The 21,848-nt window shown below is 43.4% G+C and overlaps 1 protein-coding gene across 2 annotated transcripts; it reads left to right on the top strand.

Annotated features, from left to right (window-relative positions):
* The first annotated feature begins 16,957 nt into the window (after positions 1 to 16,957).
* On the top strand, positions 16,958 to 21,508 carry etfbkmt (electron transfer flavoprotein subunit beta lysine methyltransferase). Of its 2 annotated transcripts, none has more exons than XM_076019379.1 (3): positions 16,958 to 17,057; positions 19,360 to 19,490; positions 20,200 to 21,508. In XM_076019379.1, exons 2-3 carry the CDS (start codon positions 19,397 to 19,399, stop codon positions 20,547 to 20,549), a joined length of 444 nt encoding a protein of 147 aa, XP_075875494.1. In that variant the 5' UTR covers positions 16,958 to 17,057; positions 19,360 to 19,396; the 3' UTR covers positions 20,550 to 21,508. The 2 variants fall into 2 exon arrangements, with proteins under 2 accessions (XP_075875494.1, XP_075875493.1); XM_076019378.1 differs by lacking the exon at positions 16,958 to 17,057 and adding an exon at positions 18,774 to 19,285 and having other exon boundaries at positions 20,200 to 20,792.
* The last annotated feature ends 340 nt before the right edge of the window (positions 21,509 to 21,848 follow it).

Raw genomic sequence — 21,848 nt, 5'->3', positions numbered from 1 at the left:
GGTTTGTCCAAGAAGGAGACGTACAATAGTGCTGAGTTCTAGAGGGTTTAATATTGAAAAGCCAAGCAAGGATGCACATGGATTCCCTGTTGTTTTGGCAGTCTCAGTTGAACCAAGAAGGAAAGTCTCCAGGTGACTGACCCAAGAGAGAATGAAGATCCTGGCACCCTGCAGAGCTTACAGTATATGGGATGAACTCCTACCTGATTGGCTATTATTTGTTTTGCAGGCAGGGGTCGCGGTTGAGACTTCCTCCTCCTCCTGCTCCTCCTCCTCCTCCTCCTTCTTCCTCTTCTTTGTCATCTTCTTCTTCTTCTTCTTCTGAGGACGAGGAGGAGGAGGAGGAGGAGGAGGAGGGGGAGGAGGAGGAGGAGGAGGAGGAGGAGGAGGAGGATCATTTCAGATCATGGTTTGATACATTCTTGACGCAACCCCTTACCTGATACTGATTGGGTGGCACACACCCGCTAGCTATTTCCCCTCTTCGTGCCCTCCGCAGGGCAGGTATGAATGAGATGAACAATAGCAGGTAGGAAACAAATCAGCAGCTAATTAATTTAAAGATAGATAAATAAAAACAACAACAACAATTAGCTCTAGGAACGGAACCTAAAAACCACGCACACTGTGTACTTGATTAATAGGTCAGCCTATCATAAAAGATATTTGAACAAAAAGACAAAAATTCAGTTCTTGTGTCTAATCTGCTTGGTTTTTGGTTTCTGCAGGCGTCTGCAGACGTGCTCGGCAGAACCCAGCAAAATCAGTGGGCACTCTGCGATTCAATCACTTCACGCTGCGAACGCCTCTCGGCAGCTCACCCACAGGAGAGCCTTCCTTCCGGAGGGCTTTAGAAAGACTTGTCAAATTCTTCTTCAAGTGGGCGCGCTCTGATGTTTTCAGATGTTATAGTGGTCGTCTGCCCCCCCCCCCCCCCCCCAACCACTCCCCAACCCCTCCCCCCACCCTCCTCTACGTGCCCTCGTCCCGTTTGCGTTTGCCATCTTGTTCCCTTCACTTCCATCCCAGCGCTAGGAACGGCTTCTGTGTGTTTTTTGTCCTGTTTGCCGCGCTCACTCTTGTCTTTTAAACATGAAGGACCAAAGCGCAGGGAGAGGTGTGGGCTGCACTATCACACAGGGAGTGGGAGGAAAGTACAAGGACGAGCATGCTGGCTCACATCAGATGACTTCACCGCCTCTCAGCCTTTCTCCATCAGTTTGTTCTGTTTTTGTTTTTTTTCCCCCAGCAGCCTCATTTAGCCTGCAATGTTTAGACCTGAGGGCTTCATGTGTTGTTTCATTTATTTATTTATTTATTCATTTATTTATTTATTTATTATTTAATGTTATTTATTCCCTCTGTCTGGCTCCTGACAAAGTTTATATTGAACTGCTGTTGCTTTTCTTCTTCTTCTTCTTCCTCTTCGTTTTGCTTACCTGGTCGCTCAGCCGCCACAGCACAGGCCGGATTAAGGTACACCAACACTGTCAGCAGTTCCTACATGAATTCCCAACAAGCTTTAATTTTCAAGCTCATCCATAATTCACCAAGAGAGGGCACCGAACGGAGCGGCATTGAGCTGGATTAAAGGACCAAGCGCTGTATCCTTTTCCTCTCCGTTTCATTCAAACAGATTTCTTATTCATTGAACTGGCGTGCGAGATGACCAATTTTTTTTTAATAAAGGGAAAGGGAAAATAGGAGAGGACTGGGTGGGGAAATGGGGAAAAAGACACCGAGGAGATAAACCCCGTCTTCAAGACACTATCATGGGTTACTTTTAATGTTTTTTTTTATATATATATAAAAGGCAATAACTTGCAAATTCTTTATGCGAATGTAGAGAGCCAGCTATTTATTGCATTCATTTATTATATTTATGAGCTTGGAGCATATTCCATCTTCGACGGGAGCTGGTCCAGTACAGTAGGTTAATTTTCTTCCCCTTAAATGAATGTGTCTGTGGGGATGAGTGTGTTTACAGCGTGTTGTGTTTATTACCTGGGTCAGATATTCTGTAATGGCCTTCATAGTGTAAAAAAAAAAAATGTTGTTGTGGTTCGTCATAAAGTGACAATGTGTTGTTGATGAAGAAATCTCTGTTGAAAAAAATGCAACTCCGAACAAGGGTCCATACATCCCTCGACCCTTCAGGCAACTTCAGGCTAAAGGTTATCACAGATAATGTGATTGTCCTCACAGCAAGCATCTGACACTCGGTGAGAGGAAACAGCGTTGGGCATGACACGTAATCACGACGCAGCGCTTGAAATTTCAGCCGTGATAGGAAATATAAATAATGTTACGACACAAAGGCAGAAGCGGAGTGTGCTGCAGAGGTTAATAACAGTCCGAGGTCTCCCGATCCTTTGAAGCTAATGGTGAATAATGACGGACAAGGAAATGGGCAGACTCTGGGTTATAAAAGGAGCTGCTCATCATTGTGTGGGCAGAGCTGCCCACGAGTGGATCTCAGCCTCTGCTGCTGTATGGAGCTCTGCTGCGCTTTTCAGTATGTTTGTAATAATAATGATAATAATAATAATAATAATAATAATAATAATAATAATGTTGATGATGCTGACGATGAATAATGAAGCCAAAGCCAAAGGGCTGCTCCTGGGAAATTATTGTTACATAACAAGAAAAATGGTTTATTAGGTTTTTGTTAGCTCATCTCTGACTTGCCTCTATAAGGATCTGTGTTATTGAAAAAAAAAGTGTGTGTGAAAGATAAATCACCAGCCATATGTAACCAGGGACCGCCCCTAAATGGTAATAAAAAGAGGCCTGTGAGACGGAGGCACTTCAGAGTTGGGAGGACCTAGCGTGACTGAAGTTGACTGACGTTGCCTGCCGTCTCAGCTCTCCTCGCTAGAAAGCCATACTTGACTTCTGTGTGTTTCTTTTTGGATGATTGTAAGGGTTAAACCTAACAAGTTCATCCCTGAAAAAGAGGCTGAGTTAGAAGGGTACTTAATTTATTTTTATTTTTTTTTAAATGTACTCCTCTCCTCCTCTCGAATTAAAGCTGCCACTCTGCAGATAAAATGCAGTTCTTTTGGAAATTCTGATCAATGTCTCTGTCTCCTCACCCAGTGACTCACTTTTTTTGTTTGTTTGTTTTTTGTTGTTCTCTTCTTCCCATTTTTCTTCCCAGCCCTCCTTTGTTGTTTCCACTTGCACAGTCTGGGACTCTTCCGCTACCTCAGGGCTGACATGTCCGCTGATGCTAACAAATGACGCGTGTCCCCACTGACAGCAAGTCCATCTGTCTGTGCCAGAGTAATTGAATTTCATAAATGTAATCAGAGGGGTCTGTTATGAAGGGGGAACCTGTGGGCTAGTCTGGTTGGTGTGCCGCGGCGGTGTATTACAACAGACCCTGCACGCGGCAGCCATTAACAAGAGTGGCCGCACTTATTATTACCGCATGCATGACAGATGTTGGTTTGCTGTCTGATGGGAGATGAACACACGAGCCGACTCTTCCACTTACTCTGCAAATGCAAGTGGAAGGGGAAGTTTGGAGCCGCTGGCTTTCTGCTTGGTCATGGTGACGAGGGATAAAAGGCGCTTTTCGATATGATTCTGATCTTTGTTTTGTTTTTAAGAACAAAAGACATTCCTTTTGCTGCGTCCGCCGGACTATTTGTCTGGCAGGCAGTTAGCATCGCTGCCAAAACAAAAAAAGAAAAAAGGGACAGAAATAAAAATAGCTGAAGTCGCACATCTCGTTTATGATCATTAGCATTAATCAGAGCAGAGCCACAGTGTTCCCACTCCTGGGCGGGATGCTAATTCAGCGCTACCAAAATTAGCCCTCACAAGAGCCACATGCTCAATAGAAAGCGTCTAATTAGCTGTTAAATGAGTCGAGCTTTGACCCGGGGAGTTCCCGCAAAAGGGTGCTTAATCCCCGTTGAAGCCCTTTGAGGAATTATTGATCCAAAGGCCCTTTAAGATTTACTTCATGAGGACCAAACTATATATATATATATTTATATATTTAAAAAAAAAAGGCAGCCCACTCAAATCACAAGCTCGGAGACAATGAGAAAACAAACTCTTGTCGATCCCAATGAAATCGAGTGACGTGACAGGGACTTTGGGAGATCGCAGAGACGCCAACGTAATTAGTGGCAACGACAACCTAAAACATTCCCTTGAGGGGTGGAGGCTCATGGTGGGAGAGATCATCTTGGAGCAGAGCAGGAAAAACATTATTGCTTCTTCTTAAAGCTCTCGTGAATCCAATATAAGTCGAAAGACATCTCTTTGAAAAAAACAGCATGAAAACACGAGCAGAAAGCCTGATTTATTCTGTATGAGTGGCCATAATTAACACCCAAAGGGAACAAAGCTCCCCTCGAAATGCCTCATTTTTAAAAAAAAAAAAAGCAGCCAAGAGTGAGAAATACTGCAAACGTTAAGGGAGATGACCGCTGACCTCGCTCTCTTTCGCCAAAGCTGCAGATTTGCCCTGGAAGAAGTCGGAAGCAGCAGCCGGCTGGTTCGCTCAATCTCTCACATTGGAGCCCTAACAGATCTCACTTGCAGCACAATTGACAGTTTGGCTGCCTCTGCTCCGCCGTGGGACTCGCGGCCCGGTGCGAAAGGCGCGGGCCAGAATATGGCAGATTTAATTGTTCCGAACTGCCTCGTCTTGCGCCTCCCCGCAGGCCCTTTTAGGCCCGATAGAACCCGAACAATAACCGTCTTGTCGGGGATTCACAAGAACTTCCAGAGCAATTCACCCGGCCGGATCCAAATTAATTAGTGCGCCTGTGTGCCCACCTGAGCCCGGGCCTCGCGCATTCCGCCAGCTAGCTCGGGGCTAAAGTTAAACAAGGTGATTGCGCTCCCTTTAAGATTCAGTCTGGTGGAGGCTCATTTCTCCCATCTCAACGATCATGTGACTGTTTCCCGAGCTGCTCCTTGTACGTCGCGTCGTTCTTTTTCCTGTCTTCTGCCAAGGACAGTGCTTCTTTAATGGGTTTAATAGTTAAACTGATGGGCCAGCGCTGGCTTATCGGGACGAATGACAGCCGCTGCCTCTAATGGAACAGGCAAAAATGGACCCATCTCAGACAGACAAGTGAGTCGGATGCACTCTGCCCGATGCAGCGTCGTTACGGCCAAAGAGATTGCGAGAAGCACCGGCTCCAGTTCATGTTTCCTTTTTATCTTAGATTTGATTAAAACGGTTCAGTCTTGTGCCCCCTGACAAGAAAAGTCCCCTGATGGATGTTAACCCTGCACTACCACACAGCAGCTCTGGTTCAACACACAACAAAAGCTTTTTCTCCTACACAGCGGAATCGTTTCCGCAAGAAAACAGTGTAATGGGGATTTCATTTCATCCATCTTTAACATAAGTCTTATTGTGAATGTCTACCGTTTCATACTGCCTCTGATCTCCTGACTCCAAAGTGTCTGATGTATCTTTTAGGTGCGTGTACTTAACCTTTATCGTCTTGTTTTGTTTTATGTCCCATTTTCTATGGTCAAATGATTGTTTACGGCAGAAAAAAATGGTCACGGCAAAAGGTGACCATTTGCTTTTATGGTCAGGAGTAACAGAGGGCTAAAATGGATGTTCAGAGGAAGACGACACCCCTGAAACGAGTCTAAAAGACGACACTGCCCTCATGTCATCGCTCCCTGCGGTGGAAAAGTGAATAACTGCAAAGAAAGACAGTCAACAACCAACTGGTCTGCGTTGAGATTTAGTTGAGCGGAGCTCCGGGCACATGCACACACACAGGCAGTGGTTGCAAAAGTGCAAAGAACCCAGGAAAGGGAAAGAGTCTTATAGGGGTGCTGTTTACGACAGGAAAATGATGCAACAAAGAAAAGTGCAAACCCTGCTGATCAAAAGACACACCAAGACAAGAAAGAAGAATAGGATGCCCTGCAGATCTTTGGAAAGAAAGAAACATCTGTCTGCAGTTAAACCATCCTAGCCTTGAGCATAGGTGGACACTGCAGAGTGCAGACTTCCTTCCCACGGGAGAATAAGGTAAGGCTAACGGAAACTCACAAGTTTGCACAAAGTGAGTTGCACCATGGAGACAGGAGACAGCTCAACACAGTTCTTCCCATTACATCCCATTCTGCAGGAAGCGATGTCAGATTGGAGACTCAAATAATTGCAATTGCAAACCAGACTCCGATTGTTCGGCGAAGACTTAATTTCTGCCACAACACCAGCCCGGCGAAACGTTGGCGCACAAGCCGACACATGGAGTGTGTCTAATGTGTCTCGGCCTCGGCCTCTAGTACTCAACTCAACATACGCACTTCCCAAAAATAGAAAGGCAATGGGATATTGAGATTTTATGAAAAAGAAAGTGTAACACAATTGTGTTTGTTCCCTCCGGCGCTGCGGCGTCTCATCAGCGCGGCAACAGAGCGCTCCGTCATTATGGACACACACCTCAGTCAGAAAAACGAGCCGAGAAGCGACTCAGGCTGACAAAAAGCAAAACAGCTCAGCCGCTTTAGGAGCAGCAATTGTACAGTACGCGTGTCACCGGCTTTTTACTTTATTTAATTTAACTTTTGTTTTTTGAAATCATAGGTGAATGCGATCATTTGCGTTCACCCCCCGGCGTGGCAACCCACAACAGGGAAATGAATGGCTTATGTTGCGATACACGCCGTCTTTTATCTGATCAAGTCGCAGGCTCAGTCTCTGCTTTTTCAATAAGCAAATAATGAATCCGCACACAGCACATAAATGGATCCATTGCGGTCAGGGGGGGCTTTGACCATTTCCATAACTCTACAATAACAGAAGGTCTTTTCAGAGGGATGAATGGAACCGTAAATATCCTCCTCTTTCGCCGTGACTGAAAGATAAATTCTGTGTGCCAGTTTCATAAACTGGGGGAAGGGAAAATGACAAATTCCCTAAACTTTCCATGAAATCTGACAAAAGACATCGGAGCCTATTATACATGGATGTGGTTCCGACAAGGCAAAATAATGGGGGGAGTGCAAAAGCAATTTGTTTGTATATAAAATAATGAATTAAAAGACAATCCAATAAACACTTGGAAAAAAAGTCATTGTTGTACAAAGAAAAGCATTAATGAGAAAAGGCCGTGACTGAGTTCCCCGTGTGAAGCTACTTCTCGCTGTTGCAAAGGAGATTTTCCGGCAGATGGAAGCTGTGAATGGAACGTTAATTTGCACATTTAAAGTCTTTTTTTTTTTTTTTTTGCATTTGAAAAAGGGTTAGGATTTTTTATTATTTTTTTTTCTTTACATCACGAGTCACAACGCAAGTTATGGTTCGTAACTAGTAAATATGTGACAACTTGCAGAGGCACATTGCGGAAAAAATACTAAAGATCAAAGAGGAGATGTGAAGGTCTTTCGGGTTTTTATTACGGAGCTCCGGGCAAGCACACACACACACATCAAGTGTCTGCAGGATTTTGCAAAGAAGGAACAAACTTGTACATCTTATCTAGATTGAACCGTTTACAAGTGGCACTAGAGGTGGAACTGCATCCTCTGGCCACCCAGACACTCGTGGGCAGGTTAAGGAACAAAGCACTTTTGTTGTCCTTTAGCCACAGACGAAAAATGGACATTTATGATTGCATAAACACATGTGATGTACATATAAGGCAGTATGGACAGTAACAGAACAAAGAGTTCATACAGAGTGCATGCTCACTTCCCCAGGTCGCCTGAGAGGGCAAGAGGTCGAAAGTTAACAGAAACCAGACAAGATACGAAAAGCGCTACTAGACAAGATAAGAAACAACACTCCAAAGCATGTGCAGAGAAGTCACGAGGCAGGCTTGAGGCCTTTCGGTACAATTTTCCATTACAGGCACCGGAAGAAAGGTTCTCCTTTTGGTTTTATCATCAAACGTGATCCCTTCTTCTTCAGCCATAGTAGGCGTCTTTATTTAGACCTCTTTCTTGAGCCACAGCACAATTTTTACATTGACGAAATCCCCTGGCACTCACCAATCATAAGTATTATAAAATGACACCTTTTAGCCAAAATAAGGACAATAGTCTGTCTATTTAGTGTGAAACCTGGGCCTGTTTAGATGCCCACAAAGCTGATATCCTGGGGGGAATTGAGGGAGGAGAATAGGCTTGCATTCATTTTAAAGCCGTCACCCGACAATGGAACGGCAATGGGATCTTTTTGTTATACCAATTAAGTGAAATTGGATCATTTTTCACGGCATACCTCACATTATCTAGTGGTACACTAGTGTCCTGCGGCACCGTGGTTGAAAAACACTAATTTAGGCAATGTCTTCTGTCCCTGGTGACATTCTTTGAAATGGTTTGGACCCATTATTGGTCTTAGCGGTGGCCAAACAACATGTTTGGAATTTGTTCTCACAGTGATTGGCGAAGTGGACTGTGGGGACGACCACCGGTGGTGGACCCATGACTTTGCTGAGGGGAGGGAACCCCCGCTGTTCCCAACCAATTAGAACCACCCAGTGCGTGAGGCCACCCCGTGGTCTTCGGGGAACCTCGTGTTGGGAGCGTTTTGTTCCCGATCAAGCCGACTAAAAATAGGAGGACGAGGACGTAGAGATGTTCTTTGAAGCTGGAATGAACGTTGTTCCTTTTGTCGCACCAGTTTACATTAGAAGCTCTGTCACAACAAAGTGATGGCTTGTGAGGTTTTCTTCTGTGTAACAATCTGCTACCACAATGTGCTTCGCCTTGTGCTTTGTGATTTGCTTTGTGTGGGCCAAGTAGGCGTCTCCTGCCTGCTTAGGCCCCTGCACGGTTTGGAACCCTGCACGGTTCCAAAGGGTTACCATTTTGGTAGTGTAAGTAAGAGAAGAAGACAAAGTCTGAGCTCTGGCAGATGATAGTTTAATCTTGCAAAAGGAACAACAACAAGTGGCCAAAACGGCGTTTGCGCTGGAACGATCAACACATACAAGGGTGCACTGATTTTTAGAACACACATGCTAATATATTGAGTAGGCACATATTTTCCCTTCTTCCTTTCCCAAGGTGAGATTACAGGGGGAGGTCTGCAAGAGGATGCAGCCCTCTCAAGGATTTAGCTCCTTTCACCCTGGGAGAGACAGACAGGAGCCGCTTACTGCTGTTGGATTCCCGTCTGTATGGGTGCAGCTAATATTCTCAAAACACAGTCTCAAGAAACGCATTGGAGCAGGTATTTTCTTTTTTAATAAGACAGCATAAAATGGCTTCAGACCACATTTTCCAGCCACATGAAGCTGCATGGACGCGACGGCATGGTTGTGGCGCAGTCCTCATTAGCAATGCATTAAAATGTAATTAAAGGACGATACATGAGACATAAGTGATGACCTGTAAATAATGTTGATGGGCATCAGAGCTCAACCCTCAAGGGGAAACACGTCCCTATCACTTCAAGCCAGGAACAATTATACACGTCTTAACTCCATTCTAATTCACGCTGCTTACGGTAATGCAATTCTGTGTATGGCATGTGAGAAACATCAAACCACTGATGAAATACTTGATGATGTACTCAGAACACCTATATGCTAATGGTTTTTGCTGTTTCAAAGTGCTTCTGCTTTCCTGGATCATGGAGAAGAGCAATCTGCAGGGGTTCATTATTCAACAAGAGGAATACATCAAGGCCTTATTGTATGGAACATGACGATAAAAGTTACGATCATTTCATCTGATCAGGGCTGGTCTCTTTCACATTTGCAATGGGTTTTCCCAAAGGATATAGCACACAAAGCATATGGTTATAGAAAAGACTTTACAGAAGAGACTGTTTCCCAGCAAGTCGTGGTTTGGAATTGGGCTCCGGCTCAGTCGGTTGAGGTTCCTGTCACACAGGTTCCATCCAAGGAGATAAATTCTAATTGAATTGATATTTATTGTGTGTTTGAAGAATGGAACTACTCAGATTGTCACTCACCTTGAGGTGTATGTATGTTATGCATGTATATGTATATGTATATGTATATGTGAAGAACTGTAAATGTCATTAATCAAAAAGCAGTAGCTGATAAAATTGGCAAACAAAACTACTATTAAATTATTGAGACGATGGTAATGCTTGGAAGTGTAGAATTGTACCATGATTTGTCGACAGCTCAGCAGCTATTGGTACCAAAGCAATCAGAGTGCGTCTGCAGCAGGTGTACTCATCAATTATCCTCTCACACTAAACACGTGAGAACACACCTCTGCGTGACACACTTTGCACTCTTCCTGTTTCAGAGTCTGTGACAACTCTGCCTTTTATTGCCTTTATGTTCTAGTTGTAGGTTGTGGGTGAGAGCGGAGTTTCATCCAGACTGAAGGCGCACGCTGTTGCCTGCTTCGAGGGCATTTTCCTCCTTGAATGCAACGCCGCATCTCTAATGTAAAAGCCTCGGCAACGCAGTCGGGGGAATGCGTCGACGCCTCGAAACCGACCTTGAACAGCATGCATTTATTTTTGCATAAATACACGTTCTGGCGTTGTATAGATGCGGTGAGACTGCTTGATTTATCTGTTGACCATGACTTTAATTAAATAAGAAACATAAGGCGAGAGAGAAGCGCATATCCTTAACGCCGGGCAATTTATGCATTTAGGTTACGTGTCTGCAACAGAGGAGTGGTGGTGCCTGCAGCTGCTTCTCCTCCACTGCAGGAAGATTCAGTGGAATTCGTCAGCAGCAGAGACTTTACATACATATCCGTCGCAATTTCATATGCAGGTAATGGGTGTGACCCATTGACAACAGGTCATGTGATCTGGGGTCCTCTCTCAGCACTTTGTCCGCTGTAAAACTGCTGAGAAACAAAAGTGGGAACAAATGAGCTGCACTTTAGGCTCCCATATGTTCAAATAAGGATTCTATAGAAAATATTTTTATTTTAAAGCAATGTGATTTTTTTAGACAGGCCGAGGTTCGCACATCTTATCGTCGCAGCACCTCTTCACCTGTTCCAGTTATGTCATGATTTAGGAATGAAAGTTTTTGAAGCCTTGATGAAAATACATACTACAGCCATGAACCCTTCTACCTTTAGGGGGGGGGGGGGCAAAACGATTTTTAGTTATAGGGTGAAAAAAAAATTGCTCGCGCAACCCTGCAAAAATCCATCGCTCACGAAACAACAACAAAAAAGCCGAGGGCTTAAACTCACAGTGACACGCTCACAATCTAAGGGTGAAGCGAGTTCCCATTTCCGAAATTACAGATAAAAGCCACTTTTCAAGAGGTTACCAGCGAAAATGTGCATATGTTACTTGGGATACAAGAGTGAGAGAGAGTGAGTGAGTGAGAGTGAGAGAGAGAGAGGGAGAGAGAGAGAGGGAGAGAGAGAGAGAGAGAGAGAGAGACGTATTTTAGAGGATGTCCATGAAATGTGTCATCTCCCCCTGACAGTTAAAGGGTCTCATTAAAATCTCAAAGCAGCAAAAACAACAACAACAAAAAAAAAAAAAACGATGAAAAAAAAAATCCCTTATGAGCGTCTAATTACACTGTCAACACTCTTCAACTTCTCCACGCAGCCCACATTCGTTGTCAGAGCACAAGAGAAGCCTGCGTTCTCTCGAGTCACGACGCCCCACGCCGCCCGCATGAGGACGCGCACCCGCACTCACACGCACCCGCACTCACACGCTCGCACGCACACACACACACACACACACACACACACAGCCCCGGTGCTGGGAGTTCTACTTTAACCTTGAACTAGCAGGAAATCCCCCCCGCTGCTCTCCATCTATTTTCTCCTTCAGTACAAACAATCCGTTCAGCCCAAGCGGCGTGCCGAGCTGCCAGCCTGCTCCCCAGGCGTCCTCCTGGGATGTTAAACACGGTCGCCCGCTGCTGATCCAAACCGGCTGACACGGGGAGTATTTAGAGGGATGAGTCTGCCGCCTCCACGTGCGCCCCTCCTTCAAACCCCGCCTCCCCCTCTGCCTTCTGTAAGTGTTAACCGCCGGGGAGGCCGGCTGCCTCTGTCTGCTTACATCTCACGACTGTGAAATATAAATCTTTTTCGGAGTGGGGGGCGGGGGTGAGGGGAACATCCCATTTTGCTGTGTTTAGCACTGACAATCTTTTATGCATGTGTCTCCCCGGGGAGCAGCAGCTCTTGCTCGGTGTATTGTGCCAATAACTTTTCATATGGAGGTGGCTTTTGATTCGGGAGATGAGAGTCGAAAGCCTTTTTTTTTTTTTTTTTTTTTTTTTTTTCCCCTTCCATTTTTCAGTTTGCCAGACTGTGTGCGTGCCTTTCTCGGTGGCTCTTAGCTCCCCGTCGGTCTTCAAAAGAAACATTTTATGCTTTTGTCATTTTTTTTATTTTTTCATTTATTTATTTATTTATTTTGCTGCCATCCTTCTTCAGGAATTATTCCCTACATCGAGATCAAGCAAATACAACAAAGGCTCTAGAGTCTGAGAGATTGGGTGCGAGGCCTCAATACGACGGAGATGACACAATGCAGAACTCTTGCATCTGTTTGCCGATAATCTATTTTTTTTATTTATTTTTTTTTTTTAATGATGACAATGCCATTTTTTGACAGCGCAAAGCAACAGGAGGCTATTATTCATCAGCTGAAGGTGTCTCTGTCTGTGTGTTGTTAATTATGAAAACTGTTCACACATCTTTGTTTACATAGCAATGCACCGTGGGACTCAAACCAGTTTCACAAGGAAAACAATAAAAAAAAAAAAAAGTGTTTCTGGCAGACGTATAGCTGAATGCATTAGAATTTAAAAATACTCTGTCTCTCGGCGGGTTGTTGGTCTTCCACCATATATGTGGCTTGACTTAGATCCTTAAACAACATGCAGTGTAAATATCCTTATACTGTACCTATGGATGCGTTTGATTCATTTTGAAATGCATTTTGCACCTTATGCCACACTCCACCCACACATGCATTTCCTTATCATTTCCTTTCATAATGCACTCCTTCGCCATCTGGCCACTCACTCGCAATCCAACAAAACATCACCCCACATTTTTCACAGTTTTGAGCAAATGAGTTGAGCTCTCCATGGTTACAGCCGACTGTCATTTACCAAAACATCCCAACGAGAATGTGAAAAAATGCAAAACATGAGTGAAAATCCAAATAATCTCTCACGGTTCCTGTGATCTCGGTCATCAAAATAATAATCGGGAGGAAAACGAGAGAGCTTCTTTCTTCCTTTCTCCCTTGTTTATTAGAGAACAGAAGTTACAGCCCTTCCTCTTCTTATTCTTGTACTGAGCCTCACATCTCAATTGGCCATTTCAGTCACCGGAGAAATGAAACACACTAGAACCTTTTTAAAGACATCCTTTTGATGTTAAGGCATATCTTTGGTTTGATCATTCAAAGATGCTTACTGAGTGTTCGTGGTCTCTCACACGTGGGAATCTGTCCTCCGGAGACCATCGGATAGCGCGGGGGGAAAGTGGAGGACGCGTGACCGGCCTGGTGGATCTGTCAAATCCATCAGGTCAGTCACGCCCATGGGAAGAGCACCTTCTAAATGACACGTCACATCTGCCAGATGAAGAAGAGTGAAGGTGACGTTCACAAAATGTCAGGTGTGAAAGATGTTCAGGTGTAAAAACGTGCCTATCCTTCTCTCAACGGAATTTGACGGCAAAGATCACTATGGCAAATTTAGGAAAGGAAGGCTGAGCAAATGAGCGCTGTAATCCAAACACAAAGTCGCAATTTCAGCCACTGTACCTTTAAATATAGGCCCGTGACATCTTTATTACTACAGCATGATGAACGGGGGAAATCATCTCTAGAATGACTAAATGTCGGCATCTAGCTGTGAAAGACGGAAGTGTCGGAGGATTGACGGTGGATCCCCCTCGACGGGGTCGTCAGAGTTGTGTGCAAAGAAACAACAGTTTTTATTTACAGGCAACAAAAAAATGTATAGGAAGAGCAGAGTGATAGACATATCAAACTTTCTTCTCTCTACTATCAGTGAAACTTTTATTGTTTTAGAGGAAATCATATAATATGTTATAAATGGCTTCCATTCCGTTGGTTATGTGTGTTTTCTCTTGACTGCTAATGTCAATGATGGTAAAAAAAAAAAAAAAAAAAGAATTCTGATGAACTGTTGGTAGCATCTGATCGGCCACATGCTCCAGCCTATATGCTTTGTTATCATTTGTAATGTGATCTCATTATGAAGTGTTGTTTGCCATGAGTTGAACATCTAGGGGTGGACCCTACAGGTCAAGATAATCAGTGCAACAGGAATTGTAAACCACTGGCCTGAGTATACCAGGAGTTGGAACTGTGAAGTTGGAGTTGTCCACATTGGCCACAAGACCTCCGTCAGGGGGACTGGTGCCTGTGAAAAATTATTGTCGAATCATGTGATCTTGTTAGGTTTAACCCTTACAATTATAACAAAAAGAAACACACAGGAGTCAAGTATGTCTTTCTCGCGAGGAGAGCTGAGACGGCAGGCAACTTCAGTCACGCTCCGTCCACCCAACTCTGAAGTTCCTCCGTCTCACAGGCCTCTTTTTATTTGCATTAGGGGCGGTCCCTGGTTACATATGTCTGGTGATTTGTCTCTTTCACTCTGGACAAACATATATAGCATATATAAGGTCATTTGTTGTTCATCATGCTGGCCACACAGTATTGTTCAGCACCTGTTAGTTCTTTTCTAAGAGCATACACAGTTCATTATTCTGTTAACACAGTATTATTCTGTCATACATGATCAATGTTCTTTAAGCATAATATGGGATAAAAGCAAACACATACTGTACATATTTTCCCAACAGATCTGTAACAACTGGACTTTCGGGGACGTTTCCTGTGGTTGAGCAAACCTTCAGTATATTGCGGCCTCTCTTGCAAGCCTTGAACAGGGCCTTTTGCCTCTGTGTGTGTGCAGGCTAGGTGGCGATTCACACCAAAATTAGGTCAGGCTGATCGAGATTCCTCGTAAACTGGGGTCAGGCTAACCAAAACAGATTGGGGAAGGCGTCGGAGCAGCTCGGATAGGGTTTGTATCTTTTGCCTGGTGACACTGTGGCTGGAGGGGAGGTGTTCAACAAATGACGTACGTATCTGCTCATTATATGCTCGCGTTGTCTCCATGGCATAAAAGACTTGTACTCCTGATGCTCGGGGAACAACTGTGTCAGACACACCCCCCCGCGAGATCAAACACTTGCTTCTTCATCAGCCAGAGTCCAGAGACATCCGCAAAAACGTTCCACGACATGCCTGACGGATGTTTGACTTCCCTTTTAATAAACTTACTCTACTTATTCATCTGAGTCAAGTTGGCGTCAACAATGATTCCTTCATCAACTGCACATCATTGCTGCGTTACTCACCTCTCCACTGTAAATGTCATGATCTTATGATGAGATACGAGGACAACTTGCTGTCTGGCTTCCGCATCATTGGATGATACTGGGGGGTACTGATCGTTCCTCCCCCTTCTTGTTGCAAGGAGGTATACGTACCAAGTTTACCGTTGTTACAATTAGGTTCTTTGTGTTCGGGGGAGCTTCTCACCCATAACCTTGTGTTGTTTGACAGCTCGCTGCAGAACTGAGTAAAGAGATGCTGACTTCTCTATCCTTGCTGTGAGGGTAGTGATATTTTTAAACAATAAATTAATGAGTGCAATGGAAAATAAGTATTCTTGTCTTATCGTGTAATCTGTTAGTTTCATAGTATAACCTTCTTGAGATATTCTCCTTGTGTCCTGCCAGGGTGAGGTATTTTTTGTTTTGTCTTCTCTGATCCTCCTCTCCCCTTTTCCACAACATGAGACAGTAATGTAATACTACAGGGGAGACGGGAGTTTGTACAGGAGTTTCATCTTTTTTATTGTTGCTTTGTTTGTTTGTTCTAAATTCTAAGTTCAGAATTCACATTATGAAGCATTTAGGCAACCTATTTTATGTAGTGTAGTATCTGAAACATCTTGTGCTCCTGTATATGTTCATAGCCTTTGTATAAGGAAACAGGAAGAACATGCCTCAGAATTTCCAGATCTCATTATTGAGGATGACGATTTCGATGACATTGACTCTGTGTGAAACACAGCACGGACGCGATATCAGAAGTTTAGTAGTGTTCTTTTTTTAGCATGCATAGCTATGGTTTATAGGTTAATGATTTAGTAAAATTCTTTGCCAGTGTAACAGTAATATTGTATGAACATGTGCCTTACAAGTTCCTGCCTTTACGATCACGGGGAGTTTAACAATCCAAGTTATGATGTTTGTATCCAAAGCCGATGGCGGGTATGAATTGATTATGGCCTGCCCTTGATGTGCTCATACTGTTGGGCCTCTTTATCGCCTTGAGCAGGATATGAGCCGTGAAATCAGCCACTTGCCGTATAATCATTGTTTTGTTTCTCTGTGTTCTCCTTCTGTTCTTTCATTATCTTATCCCCTCCCAGTCCAGTGTATAAGAGACCTTCTTCCTTTTCGCTCGGTGCATTCACACTCGCATACCTCTGAGCTGTTGCACTTGTTGCTTCCGTTCCGCTGGTTGTACTGTGTTTGTGTCTCGGAGCTCGCTTGTTTTATTGTCTGTTTATTAAATTGCTTATTCTCCCAGTATTCCTGCATCAGCATCTTCGCTCTTTTCCACAACACTACCAAACCGCGTTTGTTTAATGAAGAAAAGGAGACAAGTAAATCTTAATCAATCTTATCTGAGAAGAAGAGCAAGACATTTGTTACAGAGATCTGATGGAGAGATCTCTGGGGTCGAGTCCTGGCGGTCGCCGGAGTCAGACTGACTCCTTTCTCCCAAGAAAGTCCTTAAATGCAAAGCAGAACAAGCTGACTCCTGATTTGAATGTCTTCAAAGGACAGTGTCGTCCTTTGAAGACATTCAAATCAGGAGTCAGCTTGTTTGTCTTTGTAAATCAGGAGTCAGCTTGTTTGTCTTTGTACTTGGACTTTCTTGGGAGAAAGGAGTCAGTCGGGCGTGAACTGTTGAAACAATTTCCCTCAAGAAAAGCCTGAGGTCAAAAGTCCCCATCCCTGTGACTGGATGGGTCGCAAACTTTATGAGGGTCGCAAAGGTAATGCCTTCAGCTGACCACTCTCTGGTCACCCCAGGTCACTGTTTATGAGACTTAATGAATAACACAGTCTTTGCTTATCAGGTTTTGAACACCCCCAGGGCACTGGTCATGATCAGCAAATAATCTCTAAAGCACTACATAAAGTAACATTCAATACATTTATACATTCAACTCAATATAACAATTCCAACATATAAAGGTAATGTTACCAATATAATAGCACAATATGCTATGATGCATGATGTTAAATGTCTGATTCCAACATATGACATGTTCATCATTTTCCATGAATTGTGTATGAATAACCCCATTCACTCTGTGACAGTGATGGGCAGACCTGGGTGCCCGATCAATGCCTGACTTTTTTTTTTTTTTGGAATAAACGTACTTCTATATAATCTAGTCGGTGTCAACAAGGATTCCTTCATCAACATCTACACATCACTGCTGCTGCCTGACATTCCACCACAATTACAACTATATAACCTAGAAACAACTATAAGGTGCTGTACCAGGGGAACACACTGTCATGCAAAGTAGTGTGGTGAATTCTTCTGGTGGATTCAGGTGATGTAGATGTTGAAGGAGTCTTCACTGACACAGACTTAGTTGGATAAAAACTGGTTTATTTCAAAGAAGTCAAAAGTCAGACAGGCACCATGGAAAGCCTGGGGATGTCTCTGGGCCAGATGTGAGCAACTCCAATGATGCTTTGTTCGCATCACCTTTTATACCTCCCAACAACAAAAGGAGGAAGATCCAGGATATGGGGGGGATGTATGCATTCATAGTTACACCCCTAATGGCCATCTGGTTTCAATCTAATGACAGTGGTAATAACAAAACCATACATGGACAATAATTCCCCTTTTTGGGAGGAAGGCAGCAGTGGGTTCAGACTGAGTTCACATTCTGCCATATATCAAATGATGTCATATGCATAGGAAGGCAGCAGCAGTTTCAGATACTACAGTAGAAAACAGGATGTCTGCAAGCATCCGCTGCACCGGTGCACTAAAGCTGAACCTTCTCTTTCCTACCTCAGCAGACTGAAATTGCTTTTCTGCTTTAAATTCCAAGTCAACAGAGCAAGTGTTGATGAATATCATCATGCCTTGGCACATTTTAATTCACATTCCTCTCAACTTTTATGTTTTTGATATAACAAGGTTAAGATTCTTATTTCTTGCAGAGCATAGTTACTTTCTAATTTTTCCCAATGGTGCAGAAATTAAAAACAAAAACAAAAACAAAACCCTATGCACTGTCCTAGTCACCTCACCATCATAGACATCACATTTGTGCTGCATTGCTATCTCGCAACACACAATATTGTAAATCTCTGAATTATTTTACATAATTTAAACGAATACATCTCAAAATAAATCGGTGAACATCATTCACTAAGGAGGACGAAAGCTGTATTTATTGTACATTTAAATTTGACACTATTACACCTTCTTCCCCACAAGTTGTATAATGTTAAAACTTTTTAAATTATAATGATTCATGTGATGTGCAAAATTTTATTTGTCTATATTCTTAACAATTTAAACATGGAATGATTTCATTCAAGAAAATCCGTCAAAATCGTTTGTGTTTGTTTTACCTCTGCACGAAGTTCAGCTCTGTTCCGCCTACACGGAACAGAAAATTTCAGGGGTTTTTCTTGGAGATCCGTCGTGCCGGCTCGGTCCGTCATTGTTTTTCTGTTCGTGTGGAAACAAGCATGGAGATCTTTGACTGATTGGGAGACCTTTCAAGTTCAAGTAGTATTTTTTTAAAAACGCAATTTAAGATAGATTATCGACCTTTTTTTCCACACACTTTTGTTATTGTCGCATTCATTATCGTTATTGCGTTTGAGGAAATTGCAATCTCATAAATTAGACAGCGCTCTAAACTGCAGCTAACAAAACGGTCGGATGAGAAGCGACTCCTGAATACGCTGCAGTCATGCGGGCACGAATCCTGAGCCGCACACACGCGCTGTGTCTTCATTTTTTCGCCAAGAGGTTTAAACAGACGGGCTGCCAGTCTGACGAACGCGTGAGGATGTTTATTTTAGACAACACCGAGGTGGTTGGACAGCACAGCCTGACTCCAGAGGTCAAACTGAGGCTTTTAACTCCAAACTGCAGATTTTGGCGAGACAGACCAGAGCTTTGGCCTTTTCATGACCCCTACTGGGCCATATACTGGCCGGGGGGTCAAGCACTCTCCAGGTACCTATTGCGAATGACGGCCAGTGACTTTTAATGGTATGTGTTAGCCTGCTTAGTATATCAACTCTGTGCAGGTATCTGTTGGACAACCCTGGACTGTGTCGGGGGAAAATGGTCCTGGATCTGGGCAGCGGTTGCGGAGCCTCGGCCATTGCAGCAAAACTCTGTGGTGCCACTTACGTGGTTGCCAACGACATAGACACCGGTAAAACAACAGACATATTCATTCATTCTCTCTCTCTCTCACTCGGTCACACACACAAATGTTCAGCTGACAAATAACACTAAACAAACAACGTTAATGTGCTAATTGGAACATGGTTATTTCAGGAATCAATACACAAGATTGACACTCTAAATTAGGTTTCATACTTGTCACTCTTGTCCCGGTGAGTGTTTCTCCTTAAGCAATTTGAAGATTTACTCCCACACACAATAACAGGCAGCAAGAGCCTTACATCTCTTGATTGGAGTTAGTTTTGTTTTTTGTTTGTTTGTTTTTACCTCTTTATTCCCCCCTGATCAAGGCCATATGATAAGATAAGAAATCACATTGAAAGGTCCTTTGTCTTAAAAGCAGATGGGCAATCTGTGCCTTTTTCTCAGCAGTTGGATAGCAGCTTGTTTGTGATAACCCACAGATGAGCAAATTGAGAGCACAAGTCAAGGTCAGAGTTGCCTTGTTAAGATGTCGCATACTTTTTTACTGCATGTAAGTTTTTTTTTTACGTCAATACTTGATTATTGCCAGAATTGTTAGGGAAACACAAAATTAACATTTTGCACAAAACTTTCTAGCATTAATTTGAACTTTTACCACTTTGCTTATAATAAAAAGCATTTCAAGTGGGTGCAAACTCTCTATCACTCCATCGTTTTTCTGTATTTCTGAATACGCCGTTTTTGTGTTGCAGTCGCTGCTGTTGCCACACAAATGAACTGTGAACTGAACGGTGTGGAGCCGCCTGTGTGTCTCACGGAAAATATCATCGGCCGCCGGACTGAAGCCTTTGACCTGATCCTGCTGGGCGACATGTTCTACGACGAGGCCCTTGCCTCCAGCCTTCACAGCTGGTTGGATCTGTGTATCAAGAGCCAGGGCACCAAAGTCTTGATTGGAGACCCTGGTAGAGCCCAGTTCGAAGAACACGGCATCAGGCAGTTCCTGCGGCGTCAGGCACAGTATGAGCTGCCGGCTTCAGTCAGAGAGGAAAACTATGGCCTCACTTGCAGCACTGTTTGGTCGTACTGTCCGGAAACCTGAGGAATCTCTTTGTTTTCTTGTTGTAGCAGAAACCTTTGCAGGGACTCATGGTAAAAATCTGCGAAACAGACATTATTCCTCATGCACAGCTCATTTACATAACTTCATATATATTTTATTTTTTGTAACAGCAGTACTGTTAACATACTCTGAACTCACCTGAGCCTTTATTTTTCATCTGTTTCATTTTTATATATATATATATATATATATATATATATATACATATATATATACATGTGTGTGTGTGTGTGTGTGTGTGCGTGCGTGCGTGCATGCGTTTTTTTTTTGTTTGTTTTTTTTAAAGAAAGAAATACCTTAAGGAACTTGACAGGGTCTAGTGCAGACATGGGCAAACTATGGCCTGGGGGTCATATGCTGCCCATTAAGCTTTTTAATCCAGCCCGCCGAACTTGAAAAAATGATAACAAAATCAAGTAATTAAATAGCTGTATTTCATCAATTTTTCATTGTTTTAAGAGTCTTTCCAATAAAGAGCCAAATACCATGGGGCTTCAAAGACAAATATTTTTTTGCAATGCTTTTGTTCATTTTCAATTGACATTAGAGCACGTTTTCTACATATCCCATAATGTATTTTTTTTCTCCTGTAAAGGTGGGTCTCCAAAACACTGCATCCGTTTTTCTTCAACAGCATCCTTTTATTGGTTTATTGTATCTTTAGACCTACACAACAAAGTCTTGGCTCGGTTAATGCATTACTCAGTCATTTGACATTCACCCCCAAAATGAGTTGTTTTTGTTTTTGTTTTTTTTAAAGAAGTGAGGGTGAGTAGGAAGGCTGATATGGATAAGGTCCATTGATGTGATCATGCAGAAACACAGCTGAGATACATTGTTGGAAGTGGATGATCGGGTTGTTGACAGTGTTGAGCAAACGTGAATAAACATATGCTTTCCTAACTCACTGGGGGCAGGCTGCGTTTGTGTTCAAGAGGGAACAACCTTGCCTCCGTGCCTCTGATAAGGGCGAGGAGCGCTGTTCTGCCTCCTCGCCCTTATCAGAGGAGGCAGAACATACGCAATCCTATGGGAGGATTTAATATCTCACAGTCTGGCCGACAGTGTTGTGGAAAATACAGATCAACGAGAGATCCGAAGGTCTTTTGAGTTTTTTTATTGCAGAGCTCTGGACGCGCACTCAAGGAAGTCTCGAGGTGAGTGCGCAGAAGGAAAAATACAAGCAGTATTTATTCTCTGGGGTACAAGCAGGTGTCACTTTTGTGGTTTTCGCAACAGTTGTGCCACGGGGTCAAAAGCTTCATCCTGTCAAACCAG

The sequence above is a fragment of the Nelusetta ayraudi genome, unplaced genomic scaffold (assembly GCF_046127955.1).
Source record: "Nelusetta ayraudi isolate G7.1 ecotype Tasmania unplaced genomic scaffold, CSIRO-AGI_Nayr_v1 ptg000009l, whole genome shotgun sequence".
Classification (NCBI taxonomy): Eukaryota; Metazoa; Chordata; class Actinopteri; order Tetraodontiformes; family Monacanthidae; genus Nelusetta; species Nelusetta ayraudi.
The sequence above is the reverse complement of the archived record's forward strand: the minus strand, read 5'-3'. Positions and strand labels throughout refer to the sequence as shown.